Genomic DNA, 15,705 nt, shown 5'->3' with positions numbered 1-15,705 from the left:
GCGTTTTATTCTTATTCCCTCATTTATGTCTTCATACCAGTAATTCATGTTCATTACCAAAATTTGCAAAATATTTGCTTTTTCTTATTTGTACTTTTCTGTAGCTGAAATGCCTTCAACCAGATATAACTATACTATATTTACTTGGCCAGACTGGTTCCATACCATGCTTTTTTCTCTGAAAAGTCATTTCCTACAAACCAGTCAAAGGTGGCATTAAACAGACTTCTGGAGGTCATCTAGTGTTTTAAATTCTAACAAAAATATTTCTCAATAATTTAGAAATGCAAAATTCTTCATCCTAAACTGAAGTGAGTCCATTAAAACCAAAGAATGCTTAGCATTTTACTTTCTTGAAGCAAGAGCACATCCACACTACAATTTACAATAAATTAGCATACTCTCCTCAAAAAAACTTGCACTAAAGTAAACAAGACCAAACAACCCAAGGATTGAAAGTCTTCTTGATATGTGCAAACACTCTTCACCTGAAAAGTCAAAAACCAACAATACAGTGGTAGCAAATGGATTTTCAGATTTTCCGCACTCAGTGTTAATAATTAAGGCATCTGACGTCACAATTACATGCAGACATATCACCAAATATAATATGTATTAACTTATATAAACTATATAATAAAACCATATACAGGGACTACCCTGGTAGCCAACGGCTAACACTCTGAGCTCCCAATGCAGGGGAGTCTGGGTTCCATCCCTGGTCAGATCCCACATGCCACAACTAAGACCTGGCACAACCAAGTAAACAAATAAATATTAAAAAAAAAAAAAAATACTTTGGTACTACTTTACAGTGAGTACAGATTATACTAATATACTAATACGTACAAATTATAGCATTTACTTCAACATTTTAATATATTCAGCAGTACTTGAGAAAGTGAGGTCATCCATTACAAAAGACTAGTGTAGAAAGTATACTTCACTCTGAATTTACAAAAAATTAAACTGCCATTACTTATAAAAAACTAAACTTCATTATATATCAAAAATATTCACTGAGTAACAGAAATTATAACTTAAAACATTTACTTTCTAATGTTAAGAAAATTCACTTACTCACTAAAAAACTGAAGACTTTTTTCCCAGCTTTATTGAGATAAAATTGACATATATAACACTGTGTGTATTTAAGGTATACATACACAGAATGATTTAATATATGTATATATTTTAAAATAAGATTCTGTAGCATAACATCAGATGCATAACTCCTTGATGCTAACTCCACTGCAGGGATTATAAATCATCTAACACCCCTCCTGCAACCACAATGTTTCATTTATACTTTTGTTCTGACAGCATATAGCAGCTTCATTATTTCTATAACAATCTAATGATTTCTGGATATAAAAATTCCCAAACTCTATTAAACAATTAGTAGTTTGATGCAATATATACTTTAGACTTTTCTTCCACTTCTAAACATGCAGGTTAACAACTATTAATATTAAGATTAACAGTATGCTCATCACCTAGAATCTTCCACCACTAGGGTGTCCCTGTCAGTAATCAATTACTCTTATTTCTGCTTAGGATTAATGAAATTTTATGTCAGAGTGCCAATACATTCTAGAAAGGCCAATAAGAAATATTAAATTGAATTCCTCCTTTTAAAGAGCATTCTTTCAATATCCTATGAACACCAGAGCTGCTAATGAAACACAACACATCACAAAAGCTAGAAACTGGGCTACCTGTAGATGGTCCTCCAGGCGAAAACAAAATAGCTTAGGGCACCTACTGAAGTGTGGGGCTCAGAATACAGCTCCACAGCCACCCAAAAAACTGCTTTAAAAGTTGGGCTTTCTTGGGCCCCATTTGGACATGCAGACTAATACTCTGTGGAGGTGAGGCCAGGAACCTGTATTTTTAACATACTCCCAAAAGTGACTGTATTGCACATTAAGTCTGAGAAACACACATAACTAAGTCATCACAACCTACTGCCATGGCTAGCCAAGGATACAAATATTTGGGAATGTTCCAGATTACTTTTGAAATACACAATCAAAATTTATACAGTAAAAGGAGTTCAATTATTTTATTGTTACTGCTTAGCAGATTCTTCTTCCTAGTTCTGGAATGACAAGTACCTATGAGAAAGCAACTACTGAAAATCTGTATTGTCAATGTTAACCTCAAGTGATCTTAAAAAAATATATATCCTCTTACTCTTTACAAATGCTTGTCATAAAGTTAGTATGGTTAGAGTAGGGAATAAGCCCAATTAGTCCAATTTATTTTCTCAGTTAACTGCTAACACCAAAAAGCTTAGTGCTATGACATTCTGCAGAATGCTGGTCATAAACTGACAATGGCTAAAACATCTTTTTATGATTACCTTAAGAATATCACTTAGATTTTAAGGTGCATTATTTTGTACATAAAAGTTTATTAAGATGGGAACACTTCCCCAATCATTTTGGTAGTTACTGGATAAATTAACCTCAAATATTTAAATTCATAAAACCATATTTCACGACTATGTTAAATGGTTGCTCCCTGAAAGACAATATAGCCAATTAAAAACAAAGTCTCTAATAAGAAGGTCCTGACTATGAATCTAGCAGCGCGACTTACTACCTGTGTGACCTTAGGGAAGTTACTTAAACTCTCTTAGCCTCAAGTTCCTTATTAGGAGGATTAAATGAGATAATATATGTAAAGTTCTCAGCACAATGCCTGGTACATGCTAGTCCATCAGTAAATGTTAGCCTGTATAAACATATATAGTGTAAGAATCTCTGTGAAAAGACACAAGAAATTATCAATGAGAGCTGCTTCCAAGAAAAGTAGTCTGGGTCAGGGTAGAAAGACTATACCTTTTTTACACTCTTCGTATTTTTAACCAGTGCTTATATAATACCTTTTCAAAAAAATTTTTTAAATTTAAATTATCTCTTGTGCCGTGGAATTTCTTAGTGTTTAGCATTATGCACTGCAAAAACTGAACTGTGACTGCTGAATTCGCAAAGGAGTAAGTCACAGTCTAATAATACCCACAAAGAGAAATACACAACCTATCTGATTTCATGAATCTGTTAGATGTTCTTAACTTGCTTCACAATGGCCATTATGGTCTTAACTAAAACACCTTAAACCAGAGATTTTTCAACCTTGGATGACTTTGTCCCTCAGGGGACAGATGGCAAGAGAGACATTTTTGGTTGTCACAACTGAGGAGGTGTACTACTGGCATCTGGTGGGTAGAGGCCAAGAATGCTGCTAAACATTCTATTATGCATGGTATAGGCCTGCACGACAATAAATGGCCCAAAATGTCAGCAGTGCTGAGGGTGAGAAACTCTGCAGCCCAAGGAACCATTCTGCTTCACTCTGAATGCAACCAGGTTCTTCATTACAGTTAACAAAACACACACACACACACACACATACACACACTATAAATTCTCCCCTCAAGTAATGAAGTAAAATCCTTAAGGACTGGGGGACTAGGGGCTCAATAAATGTAACCATTGTTGGCCACTGTTGTTTTACATTTCTGAAATTCTAGCAGCTACAAATGGCTTAGGTTTATGTGTCTACTCAGTTCAATACATTTCAAGATTTTTAAAGCATTTATTATTAAGCCTTCTAAAAGTACACTCTAAATGATTTCAAGAGATTACAGTTTACCATTCTTTCCTGTTTTCAAATGATATTTGAAGAACCAAAAAGCTCAAACAATATACTACTAAAGACAAAAATACAACAGGGCCTTTATTTCAGTAGTTATCGAGTCTTTCCAATAAACTTGATATTTTCACATTTCCTTAATACACTGGCCTTGGCCTATTTTATACATTTTGAGCATGTTAATATCCTTCAAAAATTTAAGAAAACATTAAGAACAGTCCATTGTTTCTGATCAAGAAGACAAAATAAATTAATCAGCAGCTTAAACAACTTTATAATGAGGCATGAAAAACTACAAACTAAATCTTTCTGTCCTCCAACCTTAAAGCATATCTTGGTGTGTCTTATCAAAAAGTCAACCATTAAGAGCGAGCTTTGGGAAATGTCTTATTAGTATTTGGGATTAATCTTGTAAAAGTGCAAAACTGAACCAAGTGGGTATCAAAATTTAGAGCCTGTTCACAAAAAGGTTGGAAAGAATTCTGAAATACTGCTACTGCCAACTCTGTTACTAGTCACACAGTACTTTCTTAGTAACTGCTGAACTTCTTTTACACCTTTAAAATACATGTTTTTCCCATTATGTAAGAGTTGAGTACTGTTTTAATACTTAGTGTTTTAATGCTGTTTAATAGTTCACCACGTAATTAAAACATATTCTGAGTAAAGAATTCTTAAGGAGACAAAAGAACATCTTAATTCCTTCCTCCAAAACAAAACAAACAAAAAAATAAACACAGAACAGTAAGGTGTGTTTGCAAATATAAGATGCAATAAAGTTACTCTTTCACTGCTCGTCCAATACATTATTTGCGATGGACACAGGTATCACTAGAACTTCTCCGTTCACTCCAGGTCACTCCCTCTGAGCATCTAGAACTTTACAGTACTTGTCCAAACCTGCTTGCTCATGGTCTAATAATAAATCTACAACCTGTAACAGCCTCTGACAACCTCTTCCTTAAGAGGCCATAAAGGTGATTTAACTAACATCTGAAACTCTTAGTAAACCTATTTCAAAAATAGATGTCTTCACTCCAGCCTCTGCGTTCTGCCGGGGGCTCAGGGCCGCCAGCTGTAAAGCGGGGAGGCGAAGATCGGCCAGAACCGAGAAGGACACGGGCTGGGCGTTGGGCAGCAGGGCTAACTGCTGGTTCATTTCTCTTTAAATCTGGCAGCACGTGGGGCGGCATTGTGAAGCCACCAACCCGCCTCCCCCCGTGCACTCAGCACACGTACGTCTCCAGTGCGCATGCTCGGCTCACACAGTCCTAGCAGAGTCGGAGCCAACCCCCTAAAAAGTCAACCTGGAAGCCGCAAACGGCCGGAGGCCGGGACAATGGGGGAGGGGGGACGCAGGCACCTCTGGGGAGGCAGACCCGGCCGCCGCCCCAAGCCAGAGCCCGCGGGCCGCAGCCGCGGGGACCCGCAGGCCTGCGCAGGAGCCGGAATCGCTCGGAGCACAAAGCCCCGAGCCGGCCAGCGAGCGGCTCTCGGCTCGGCCCGCTCCTACCTACCCTCCCCCAGCCGGGCGGCGCAGCCGGAGCCCGTGCCAGGCGGAGGCAGGCGAGGCGGCGTCCCGCGCCCCGCCGGGTTCTCAGACCCCGCGAGCCCGCGACGAGGCCGCGCAGGCCGGCGCTTTTGTTGTCCGCCACAACTCTGCGGACCCGGCGCTGCCCGGGTAGAAGTTTGGCGCGCCTCACCTCTCCGCCCGGGGCCCAGTCCCTCTCGCCCACCCCGCCCCCGACTGCCCGCCAGCGGCGCGCACACCCGAGCCCGCAACGTGCCGCCGGCCGGGCCCAGACGCCCCTCCGGCCTCGGGGGTCCGGCGGCCTCGGCCACACCTGAGCCCGGACCCGCCCCTCCAGGGAGGCTCCGCCGAGGCAGGGGACCTACAGCCCCTCCCCCGCAACGTCCCACCGGACAGTGGGGGAGGGGGCGACCTCCCCTCCTTCCCCCCGGGCCGCCGGGCCCCGTCCTGCGGCCGAGGCTGGGGCGCGTCCCCGCCCCCATTACGCTCAGAAAGCCGGGGAAGAAGTGCTGGGCCCAGCCGGGACCGGAGCCCGGGCTCCCCACCCTCGCAGGCCCGCGCCCGGCCTCGCCGGCGGCTGCCGCTCCCCCTCGGCCGTCCGGCCGCCGGCCCGGGAGCGCCCGAGCGGAGGGGAGGAGGAGCGGGCAGCTGCTCGCCGCGGCCGCGGCCGGCGCCCCGCCGCCCGCCCGCTCACCTGCCAGCTGTCTTCGCAGTAGCAGTGCCGACTGCAGCTCCGTCATCCTGCCCGCCAAGGGCCCGGGCTGGCGCCGGGGCTTCCGAAGGACTGGGGACAGGCTCTGGGGCTGCTGGAGCTGGGTGTGCTGAGGAACCCGGGCCCCCACGACGGGAGCGCCGGAGACGAGGGAGGCTGGGCTGGGACGGCGGTAGCGGCGCCTCGCTGCCGGTGCGAGTCCGCCCGCTTCAGCTTTCCTCACAGCGCCCCACGCCCGGAAGGGGAGGGTACCCGTGCCGCCGCGGCGCGCACTGGGACTTCGCTCGCCCGCTTCCCTCCTTCAACCCGCCCGTCGGCCCCACCGGTGCCTTCCCCCGCCACTGCCTCACAACGCGCAGGGCTGATCCGCGCAGGCGCGCTGGGGCTGACTCTTTCGGAAGCCGCCCGCGGGCTAGCCCGACCCCTCTGCCTCCCTGCCCCGCCTCCGGAGGCGGAACCCCGCCCCCTACGCGCTGTGGCCCCTGCCGCCGCCATCTTGGGAAGGTCGCCTCCCGGCCGAGTGCAGGGGCCTCGGAGGCAGACGCCCCGTGGACGCCATGACAAAGAGGTCGCGGAGGGTCAAGACACCGCCGGTCCAAGCAGGTGGTCTGGGAGTGAAGGGGCCAAAAGAAGTCATAGAAGGCTAGTTGTTGGCGAGCGCTCAACAGCCATCTAACACTCCACACATGGTGTGCGAATTAGTCATTGTTAAAGCCGAACTTAGTACTGGTGTGCCCCATTTTAAGCACACCCCCGAAATAGACTTCATACATGCTGGTAATTCACTTTACAGAAAGTTGCACAAAAAGATTCTTGAAATAAAAAAAATGCTCTGCGTCTCACAGCATAAAATGTTTAAACATCGTTAATAATCTCTATGTGTAAAGTGAGTTGAGATTAGCAAAATACACAGTACGCAGTACGAAATGTCCAGAAAGGCATCTACCATGTACAGTCAAAGTGTGGGATCTAGGGTGTGGAAAAAAGTAAGCTTTTCTGCTCTACCTCCTCTCATCCTCATTCCCACAGCTTTCTGCCTTGCGTAGCAGAGTCTTAATAAAGAGATGGAGCAGAAGGAAAAACGATACCTAATGGCACTGAAATGTATCTGTTCCTTCAACACATGTTTATTAAACCTGCGTTAACTTTGTACTTGAACTGTAGAAGACACAGAGAATACAGCTCTGTTCCTACAGTCTCTGTGAGCTCCAGGTAAGGTACCCAGAGGAGGAGCAGGTTGTAATACAGTTTCTTGATTCCAAAAATTACTGAAAAAACTGTCCTCACTCTCCCCCTAGAACAAGAATTAAAAGGAACAAATAAACATTGAGTGAATCTGCATCAAAACATAAATCTACCGTTAAAAAAAAAAGTTAATCTGGACTGCTTTGAGAAACAACTCCCGGGAGCTAACCCAGGTTTTGTGAAGCCCAAAATTTATCCCATTTGAAGAACTCTCTTTAAGGGAAAAAATTTTTAAATAGGGTTCAAATATGGTTGTCTATTCAGAATGAGAAAATAAACCGCAAGTAACTATAGGCTTGGAGAATTGCTCCCTTTCTCTGGGATCTGGAGAGGCAGGTAATCAGAAATTCTGCTTGGTTGCAGCATGGTTTCCTCTCTCACCTAGAACAAATTCCAGCCCTTCCAGGGAATCTAAAGCTTCCTTAGCTTCACCAGAAAAAAAAAAAAAAAAAAAAAAAATCCATTTCTGACACCACCCTTCCTTTCTGGACCAAAAATCTTTTTAAGTAAATTTTTAGTTTTATCAAAGTAGTAAATACACATAGTAATCAGTGTATGAAGGGTTATAGTGAAAAACAGACTTGTTTCTCACATGTTCCCTTCTCCATTCCTAAATCCTGCTTAGTAAAGGCAATCCCTTTTAATTCTTTTAGCAGTTTCTTCTGGTAGTTACCTCCATTTATTCTAAATGACAAAATGCTCTTCCTTGATTTATCCATTTTAGACCTTATATATTTAATCTTATTGGAATTGACAAGGATTTAACTTCCTTATGCTACTTTCCATCATTTATTCTCCTAAATCATTAAATTATCATATTTAGTTACAGCAATAAATGTTTTTTACACTATTGTGACTTGGTAAATGTTGAATACGAAAGCCAAATACTGTAATGGATTATGTTTATTCCTTACACAGATTTTTTTTTTGGAGGCCTAGAGTTTCTAATTATACTTTTTTTTTCCTTGCAGTATCTTGATTATAATTAATATCCTTCTTTTCCCTATCCCACCCCCAGTGCTATTGTACCAGTTATTCTATCAAGCCTTTTTTCTGGGAAATCTCCCTCCTTGAAGTCTCTATATTACCCTCTAACCTGGGCTGGTTGCTTTGGGCTATGCTTGCTACATAGAAGTCTTCTTAGGACTCCCCTTGGCTGCTCTTCTGGGCTGAGTCTACTGCATCCTGGATCAAGTCTAATTCTTTTTTGTTACTCCCTTCTTTTGCTGGAACATATTATCAGATAACTTCTGATGAGTAAATGTGAGGAAATTTTCCAAGTCCTTATAATAACAGCTGAAAATGTCATTATTTTAAACATTTATAATTAAGTGCCAGTATAGCTGGGTATAGAATTTTATGTTTAAAATCAAAAACTTTTTCTTCAAAAATGTGGGGACTTCCTTGGTGGCACAGTGGTTGGGACTCCACGCTTCCAATGCAGGGGCCTGGGTTCAATCCCTGGTCAAGGAACTAGATTCCACATGCATGCCACAACTAAGAAGCCAGTGAGCTGCAACTAAGGAGCCCCCCTGCTAAGACCCAGTGCAACCAAATAAATAAATAAAAATTTTTTTAAATTGTGAAAGCATTGGTCCATTGTCTTTTAGCATCCAGTGTTGCTGTTGATCTTTATTCCATTGTCAGTGACCTATTTTTTTTTCTTCTCTGGATAGTCTTAGAATTTTTTTTTTTGTATCTTAAAGTATCATGATAATATGTTTTGTTATGTCTACAGGATGTTTTCTTTTTGTAATTCACTGTGTTCACAGTGAGTTTTGTGGTGATAGAATGGTTGTTTTCATTTACATATGGAGATATGGAGATAAGCTTAGAATAATGAGATAGTCTGCATTTTTCTGGTATATAAAAAATTATTTTAGGGACTTCCCTGATGGCGCAGTGGTTAAGAATCCACCTGCCAGTGCAGGGGACACGAGCTCAAGCCCTGGTCTGGGAAGATCCCACATGCCTCGGAGCAACTAAGCCGGTGCACCACAACTACTGAGCCTGCGCTCTAGACCCTGCGAGCCACAACAACTGAGCCCACATGCTGCAACTACTGAAGCCCACGTGCCTAGAGCCCATGCTCCACAATAAGAGAAGCCCCTGCAATGAGAAGCCCGCACACCACAACAAAGAGTAGCCCCTGCTCACCACAACTAGAGAAAGCCTGCAAGCAGCAACAAAAACCCAACTCAATTTATTAAAAAAAAATTATTTTAAGAAGCAATTGATTTTTGTATGTTTATCTTACAACCTCACTAAACTCTAAATTAATTTATCTATAGATTATTTTTATTTTCTACATAAATAATGTAAGTCCAAATAATGGCACTTCTAGTCTTTTCTTTCGATATATTGTTTCTCTTTTTGCTCACTGTGCTGGCTAGGATCTCCAGCAGAATTGCATACAAGTAGTAGTGGGTACCCTTGTCTTTTTCCACTCTTAAAGGGCAATTTTGATGTTTCATTATTTTTTTCATACTGTAGTTTTTTTTGTAGATTCTTTGAACAGGTTAAGGAACTACCTTTCTATTCTTTGTTTATTAAGACTTATTTTTATAATAACTCCCAGATCTTTAACTCCAGCCCAAATCTTTTAGCAGTTCATATCAGCATATCCAACTGTCTAACTCTGCATTCATTGATTTAACAAATGTTCATCAAGCTAGAGGTGATTCTAAGATCTAAGGTCCAGGAGTAAACTAGACCAAGTCCCTGCCCACATGGCACAGACATCCAGTGGGAGAGGACAGTCAGTTAAAAACGTAAATATCAAATGAGTCATCATTATTAAAAGCGATATGATAGAAATAAAAAGGGTAAGGGAAAGGGTATATTTTAGATAAAGTAGTCAGGGAAGTCATCTCTCAAGAGATTATAGTTGAGCTGTGTTCTGAATTACAAGTAGGAGATGCCATTTGAGGATTCTGAGAAGAGCATTTCAGGCTGAGGAAAAGCTACTCCTAAGACCCTATGGTAAGAAAGAGCTCGGCTTATCCAAAGACTAGGAAGAGGGTCAGCATGGGTGTGGCGGCTCTACTGGAGCCTGATGAAAAGGGTGCTAAGAGCAGGTTGGAGAGGCAGACAGGAGTTACCTACAAAGGAGGCCTTGTTGACCTCAGGAAAGGGTCTGGATTTTAGTTTAGTTACAGTGGAAGCCTTGAGACAGGTGCTGTCTGATTGTTTAAATCTCTGCTTGGAGCTTATAGAAAAGAGAAGACTTTGCTGGAACATCAGTCAGAAGGCTATTGCAGAAGATGAGGCAAAAGATGGTGGTAACTGGAACCGGAATGGGGCAAGGATGGTAAAGCACATGTGGGGAGGGGAAATTGGGAATGGATTTGAGATAAATTTTGGAAGTAAAATAGAAAATGCATGCTGATGGACTGAATGTGAGTGAAGGGGAAAGAGGAATCCTAGGTTTATGACTCCTGGAATAACTGGCTTGACTTCAAAAGGGGTAAGGAAGGGACTTCCCTGGTGGTGCAGTGGATAAGACTCTGTTCTCCCAATGCACGGGGCCCAGGTTCGATTCCTGGTCAGAGAACTGGATCCCACGTGCATTCCACAACTAAGGAGCCCTGGAGTCACAACTAAGGAGCCTGCCTGCTGCAACTAAGACCCAGTGCAGCCAAATAAATAAATACTTTTTTTAAAAAAAGGAGGGGGGAAGGGACCAACAGGTTTCATGGGGGATATCAAGACATCTATTTTGGTTGACATACTTTAGCTCTTTATTAGACATCCAAGCAGAGATGTCAAATTAGCACATGCATACATAAGACTGGAGCTCAGGGGAGAGGCCAAGGCTCTACATCTAGACATACAATTTTGGAGAGATCAGGTTTCCTAGGGAGAAAGTTATCTGAAATTTTGTTTGTTTGTTTGTTTAGTTAATTGATTTATTTATTTATTGGTTGTGTTGGGTCTTCATTGCTGCACACGGGCTTTCTGTAGTTGCAGCGGCTGGGAGCTACTCTTCATTGTGGTGCAAGGGCTTCTCACTGCAGTGGCTTCTCTTGTTATGGCAGTGGCTTCTCTTGTTGTGGAGCACAGGCTCTAGGCACTTGGGCTTCAGTAGTTGTGACACACAGGCTTAATAGTTGTGGCTCATGGGCTCTAGGGCACAGGCTCAATAGTTGTGGCACATGGGCTTAGTTGCTCCACAGCACATGGGATCTTCCTGGGGCAGGGATCGAACCCGTGTGCCCTGCATCGGCAGGCGGATTCCCAACCACTGTGCCACCTAGGAAGTCCCTGTTTGTTTGTTTTCTTTGCCTGCACCACATGGCTTTCATTTTAGTTCCCTAACCAGGGATTGAACCCAGGCCACAACAGTGAGCCCAGAATCCTAACTGCTAGGCCACCAGGGAACTCCTGAGATTTTTTTTTTTAAGCATATAAATGAGCCCAGAAGTTCCCAGGCATTTAGAGGTCAGGCAGAAGAGAAGGAGCCAGCAGTGGAGGCTGAGAAAAAGTGGACACAAATGAGAAAAACTAGTGTGGGGTGTTACAAAAGCCAAGACAGGAGCAAATATTCTCAGGAGGAAGGAATGGTCAATTGCAACAGGCTATTGAGAGGTAGAGAAAGATGAATACTGAGAAGAATGCACTGAATTTTTTTTGATTAAGACAGTTGGCATTTATTGGACCTTCACCATGTACAAAGTAACTGAATAACCACTCTGATGCATTAGCTCACAGATTATATACATTAACCCTATTATTTCCATTCTATGGATGATGAATGGAAATACTGAGGCTTAGATTCAGAGGTCTGCTCAGGTGTCAAATCCTCTCAAAACACAGTAAGTGGTGGAATTGGGATTGAACCCCCGTCTGTCTGTTGCCAAAGCCTGAGCTATTAACCACTGTAGTATATAGCCTCCCCTAACAGCAGGGGTAAAAGGCTGTTTTCTGTCCACTTAATGTACGAAGTTACTTAACAACTCACCCAGGCATGACCCTACTACCTGTTTCACATTTCACTACCTAAAAGAATTTAGTATTATTTCACACCTGGATGTTTGTGCACTTTGCTTTCTAAATCTTTTAGAAAAATGTTCAATGAAGCAATTTCCAGCATTAACCTGCAGGTGGTCTCAGTATTAACACTATTCTATTCAGAGAAATCTCTATATAAACTATTCTGCTTTTAGAATTTTTTTTTATTGAGGTATAGTTGACATAGTTTCAGGTGTAGAGCATAAGGATTCCACGTTACTATACGCTGAGATCACCACAAAAAGTCTGGTTACCATCCATCACTTATACATAGTTAACAAAAAATTTTTTTCTTATAATGAGAACTTTTAAGATGTACTCTTTTAGCAACTTTCAAGTATTCGATACAGTATTATTATTTATTTATTTATTTATTGGCTGTGTTGGGTCTTTGTTGCTGCACATGGCCTTTCTCTAGTTGCTGCAAGTGGGGGCTACTCCTCGCTGTGGTGAGAGGGCTTCTCATTGTGGTGGCTTCTCTTGTTGCGGAGCACGGGATCTAGGTACCTGGGCTTCAGTAGTTGTAACTCGAGGACTCTAGAGCACAGGCTCAGTAGTTGTGGTGCACGGGCTTATTTGCTCCATGGCATGTGGGATCTTGCCGGACCAGGGCTCGAACCCATGTCCCCTGCATTGGCAGGCGGATTCTTACCCACTGGGCCACCAGAGAAGTCCCTCAATACAGTATTACCAACTATAGTTGCCATGATGTACATTATATCCCTGTGACTTGTTTTAGAACTGGAGGTTTGTACCCTTTGATTCCTTTCACACTCCCCCTCCCCCACCATGCACTCAATTTTGAAACTGGGAGGCTGTTTTTGACCTTGATAGAAGGATGTTGATGGAGCAATGTTGACAGCAGGCAGAGCAAAGTGGGTTGAAGGCTAAATGCAAGATGGAAAAATAGAGATCTCAGTGTTGAGTGCTTATTTGAGGTTTGTGGTCATGAACTGAAAATGGAACCAGTAGGTCCAGCTCAGTAAGTTTTTTTGTTTGTTTGTTTTTCTGGCAATGTTCAGTTGCTCAGGTGCAGGCACAAAAAACTCTAATAGTTGGGATACGTTTAGGGTTGGGGGCTAGCCAGTCAAGTAAATGGAGGTTAAGATGGAGATAGACAGGCAAGTTTGTTGAGGGAGTATGAAGAGAGTGCCTCTGGTGTTGGACTCTTCTCTAAGCTGGGTAGAGAAGGAAGTGAAAATGGGAGGGAGCTGATGGAGAGTGAAAAAGTGATACAAATAACGGGGTCTTGATGAGTTTGAAGAGTTGTGTGGTATAGACACTAAAGCAAATAGGCTGGAAGGATAGGAAATGGTGGTCAGGGTGAGTGGTTTGAAATCCAGAATTCAGTTGAGGGATGGTTATGGGTGGTGAGCTGGTCTCCTGTGAACATAGGAGAGGCTATCTGGTGGGCAGAGTAGGGGAGGAAGCCAAGGAGGTGACAGGCAGATCATCCACATGGGCAAACAAGCAAAACAACAACAACAACAACAAAAACAGAACTCACTGTCTTCTCCCCAACCTGCTCTGTCACCACCAATAGTACATAGTCATCCGGGTCAGAAACAAGGGAGTCAGCCTTGGTGCCTCCACTTTCTCACATCTGATCAATCACCTAAGTGTTCCCTCTTTTCCATTTCCTTGGACACTCCTTAATCCAGGCCTTGATGACTGCTGTGACCTCTGTAAGGGTCTCTTGGCCACTGGTCTTGACCTTCCCTCCTTTCATCTATTTTCTGCAGCCACAGCAAAACTTTCAAAATGTAAATCTGCTATTGTCCCAATCCTACTTAAAAGTCTTCAGTGGCCTCCCAGCTGTTATAGGATGAAGCCCAATCTCCCCAGTGGTTAAATTGTCCTTTACAGTCTAGTCTCTGTAGACCTCTCCAGGCTCATCCTGACTCCTCATCCTGTACCTTTCCCTGACACTCTCTGCTCCTGGCACAGTACACTTCTTTTGCTTCGTCCAAAAGGTCAAGGTTTTTTTTTACACCACTGGATCTTTCCACTTGCTGCTCCAATGGCCCAGTACACTCTTTTCTGCTCTGTACTTGGCAAGCTTCTCCTAATTCATCTTTCAGGTCCTTGAAGGAAGCAATTTCTCCAGAAAACCTTTCTCTATCTCGAAATTAATCTTACTCCTATGTTTCCTATTTCCAGCATGCATTACATATCCTATCCTAACATTTATCATGCAGCATTTCAATTTTTTTTCCTTCCAATTGTCAGTAAGCTTTGGGATAGCAGGACTCTATTTTACTTCTCTGTTCTCAGAACTTAATATAAGGATGCTATGCAGTACACACTCAACAAATAGCTGTTGAATGCATGAATCAACCCTATTAAATTAATAAGATAGCCTTTCAAGACTAGTATAGGCCTATGCTTATTAAATTTGGGTTTGTATACCTGGAAGAGGGTGGCACAGAGCGGTGTGCCAAGGTTTTCTTGAAGTCTCAGAATAAGCCTCTCTTGGATTCTTAATTTTATTTTATTTTTTTGAGATTAAAAAGTAAAAAATACTTAGAGGAAAATATATAACTTTAAACACTTTTATTAGAAAAGAAGACTGAGAACTTAATAAGCTAAACATTTATTGTAAAAAGTTAGAAAGAGAATAGCAAAATAAACCCAAAGAATGGTACTGGGACAACTGGATATCCACATACAAGAGAATGATGTTGGATCCCTCCCTCATACCGTATACAAAGGTTAACACAAAATGGATCAAATTCTAAGCATTAGAACTAAAAGTATAAAATTTTTAGAAGAACACATAAGCATAAATCTTTGTGATCTTGGATTAGGCAATGGTTTCTTAGATAAGATACCAAAAGCACATGCAACAAAAGAAAAAATAGATAAGTTGGACATCATCAAAATTAACTTCTGTGCTTTAAAGGATATTGTTGAGAAAATGACAAGGAAACAAAAAAAGGGGAGAAAAGTTTTACAAATCACGTATCTGATAAAGGATATCGACCTATAATATATAAAGAACTCCAACAACTCAATAATAAAAAGTCAAACCAATTTTAAAATGAGCAAAGGATCTAAATGGACATTTCTCCGAAGAAGATATACTAATGGCCAGTAAGCACATGAAAAGATATCAGTATCATTAGGCATCAGGGAAATGCAGTCAAAACCACAATGAGGGACTTCCTAGGTGGTGCAGTGGTTAAGAATCTGCCTGCCAATGCAGGGGATATGGGTTCAAGCCCTGCTCCAGGAAGATCCCACATGCCAAGGAGCAGCTAAGCCTGCGCACCACAACTGCTAAGCCCATGTGCCACAACTATTGAGCCTGTGCTCTGGAGTCTGTAAGCCACAACTGTTGAGCCTGTGTGCCACAACTACTGAAGCCCATGCGCCTAGAGCCCGTCCTCCACAACAAGAGAAGACAATAAGAAGCCCACGCACCACAATGAAGAGTAGCCCCCGCTCGCTGCAACTGCAGAAAGCCCGTGTGCAGCAACAAAGACCTAACACAGTCAATAAATAAATAAATAAATAAAAATAAATAAATTTATTTTTTTAAAAATGC

General features: G+C 42.6%; 1 protein-coding gene across 1 annotated transcript in view; it reads right to left on the bottom strand.

Moving 5' to 3' along the window:
* The window catches only part of UBE2G1 (ubiquitin conjugating enzyme E2 G1), a 105,719-nt gene extending 99,420 nt beyond the window's left edge, over nucleotides 1-6,299 (bottom strand). The window contains exon 1 of the mRNA XM_057715155.1: nucleotides 5,886-6,299. Within this exon, the coding sequence (XP_057571138.1) occupies nucleotides 5,886-5,931 (46 nt within the window). The 5' untranslated portion in view covers nucleotides 5,932-6,299. The remainder of the gene's footprint in view (nucleotides 1-5,885) is intronic.
* Nucleotides 6,300-15,705: the final 9,406 nt, after the last annotated feature.

The sequence above is a fragment of the Hippopotamus amphibius genome, chromosome 17 (genome assembly GCF_030028045.1).
Source record: "Hippopotamus amphibius kiboko isolate mHipAmp2 chromosome 17, mHipAmp2.hap2, whole genome shotgun sequence".
NCBI lineage: Eukaryota > Metazoa > Chordata > Mammalia > Artiodactyla > Hippopotamidae > Hippopotamus > Hippopotamus amphibius.
This window is presented reverse-complemented; position numbering and strand designations above follow the sequence as displayed.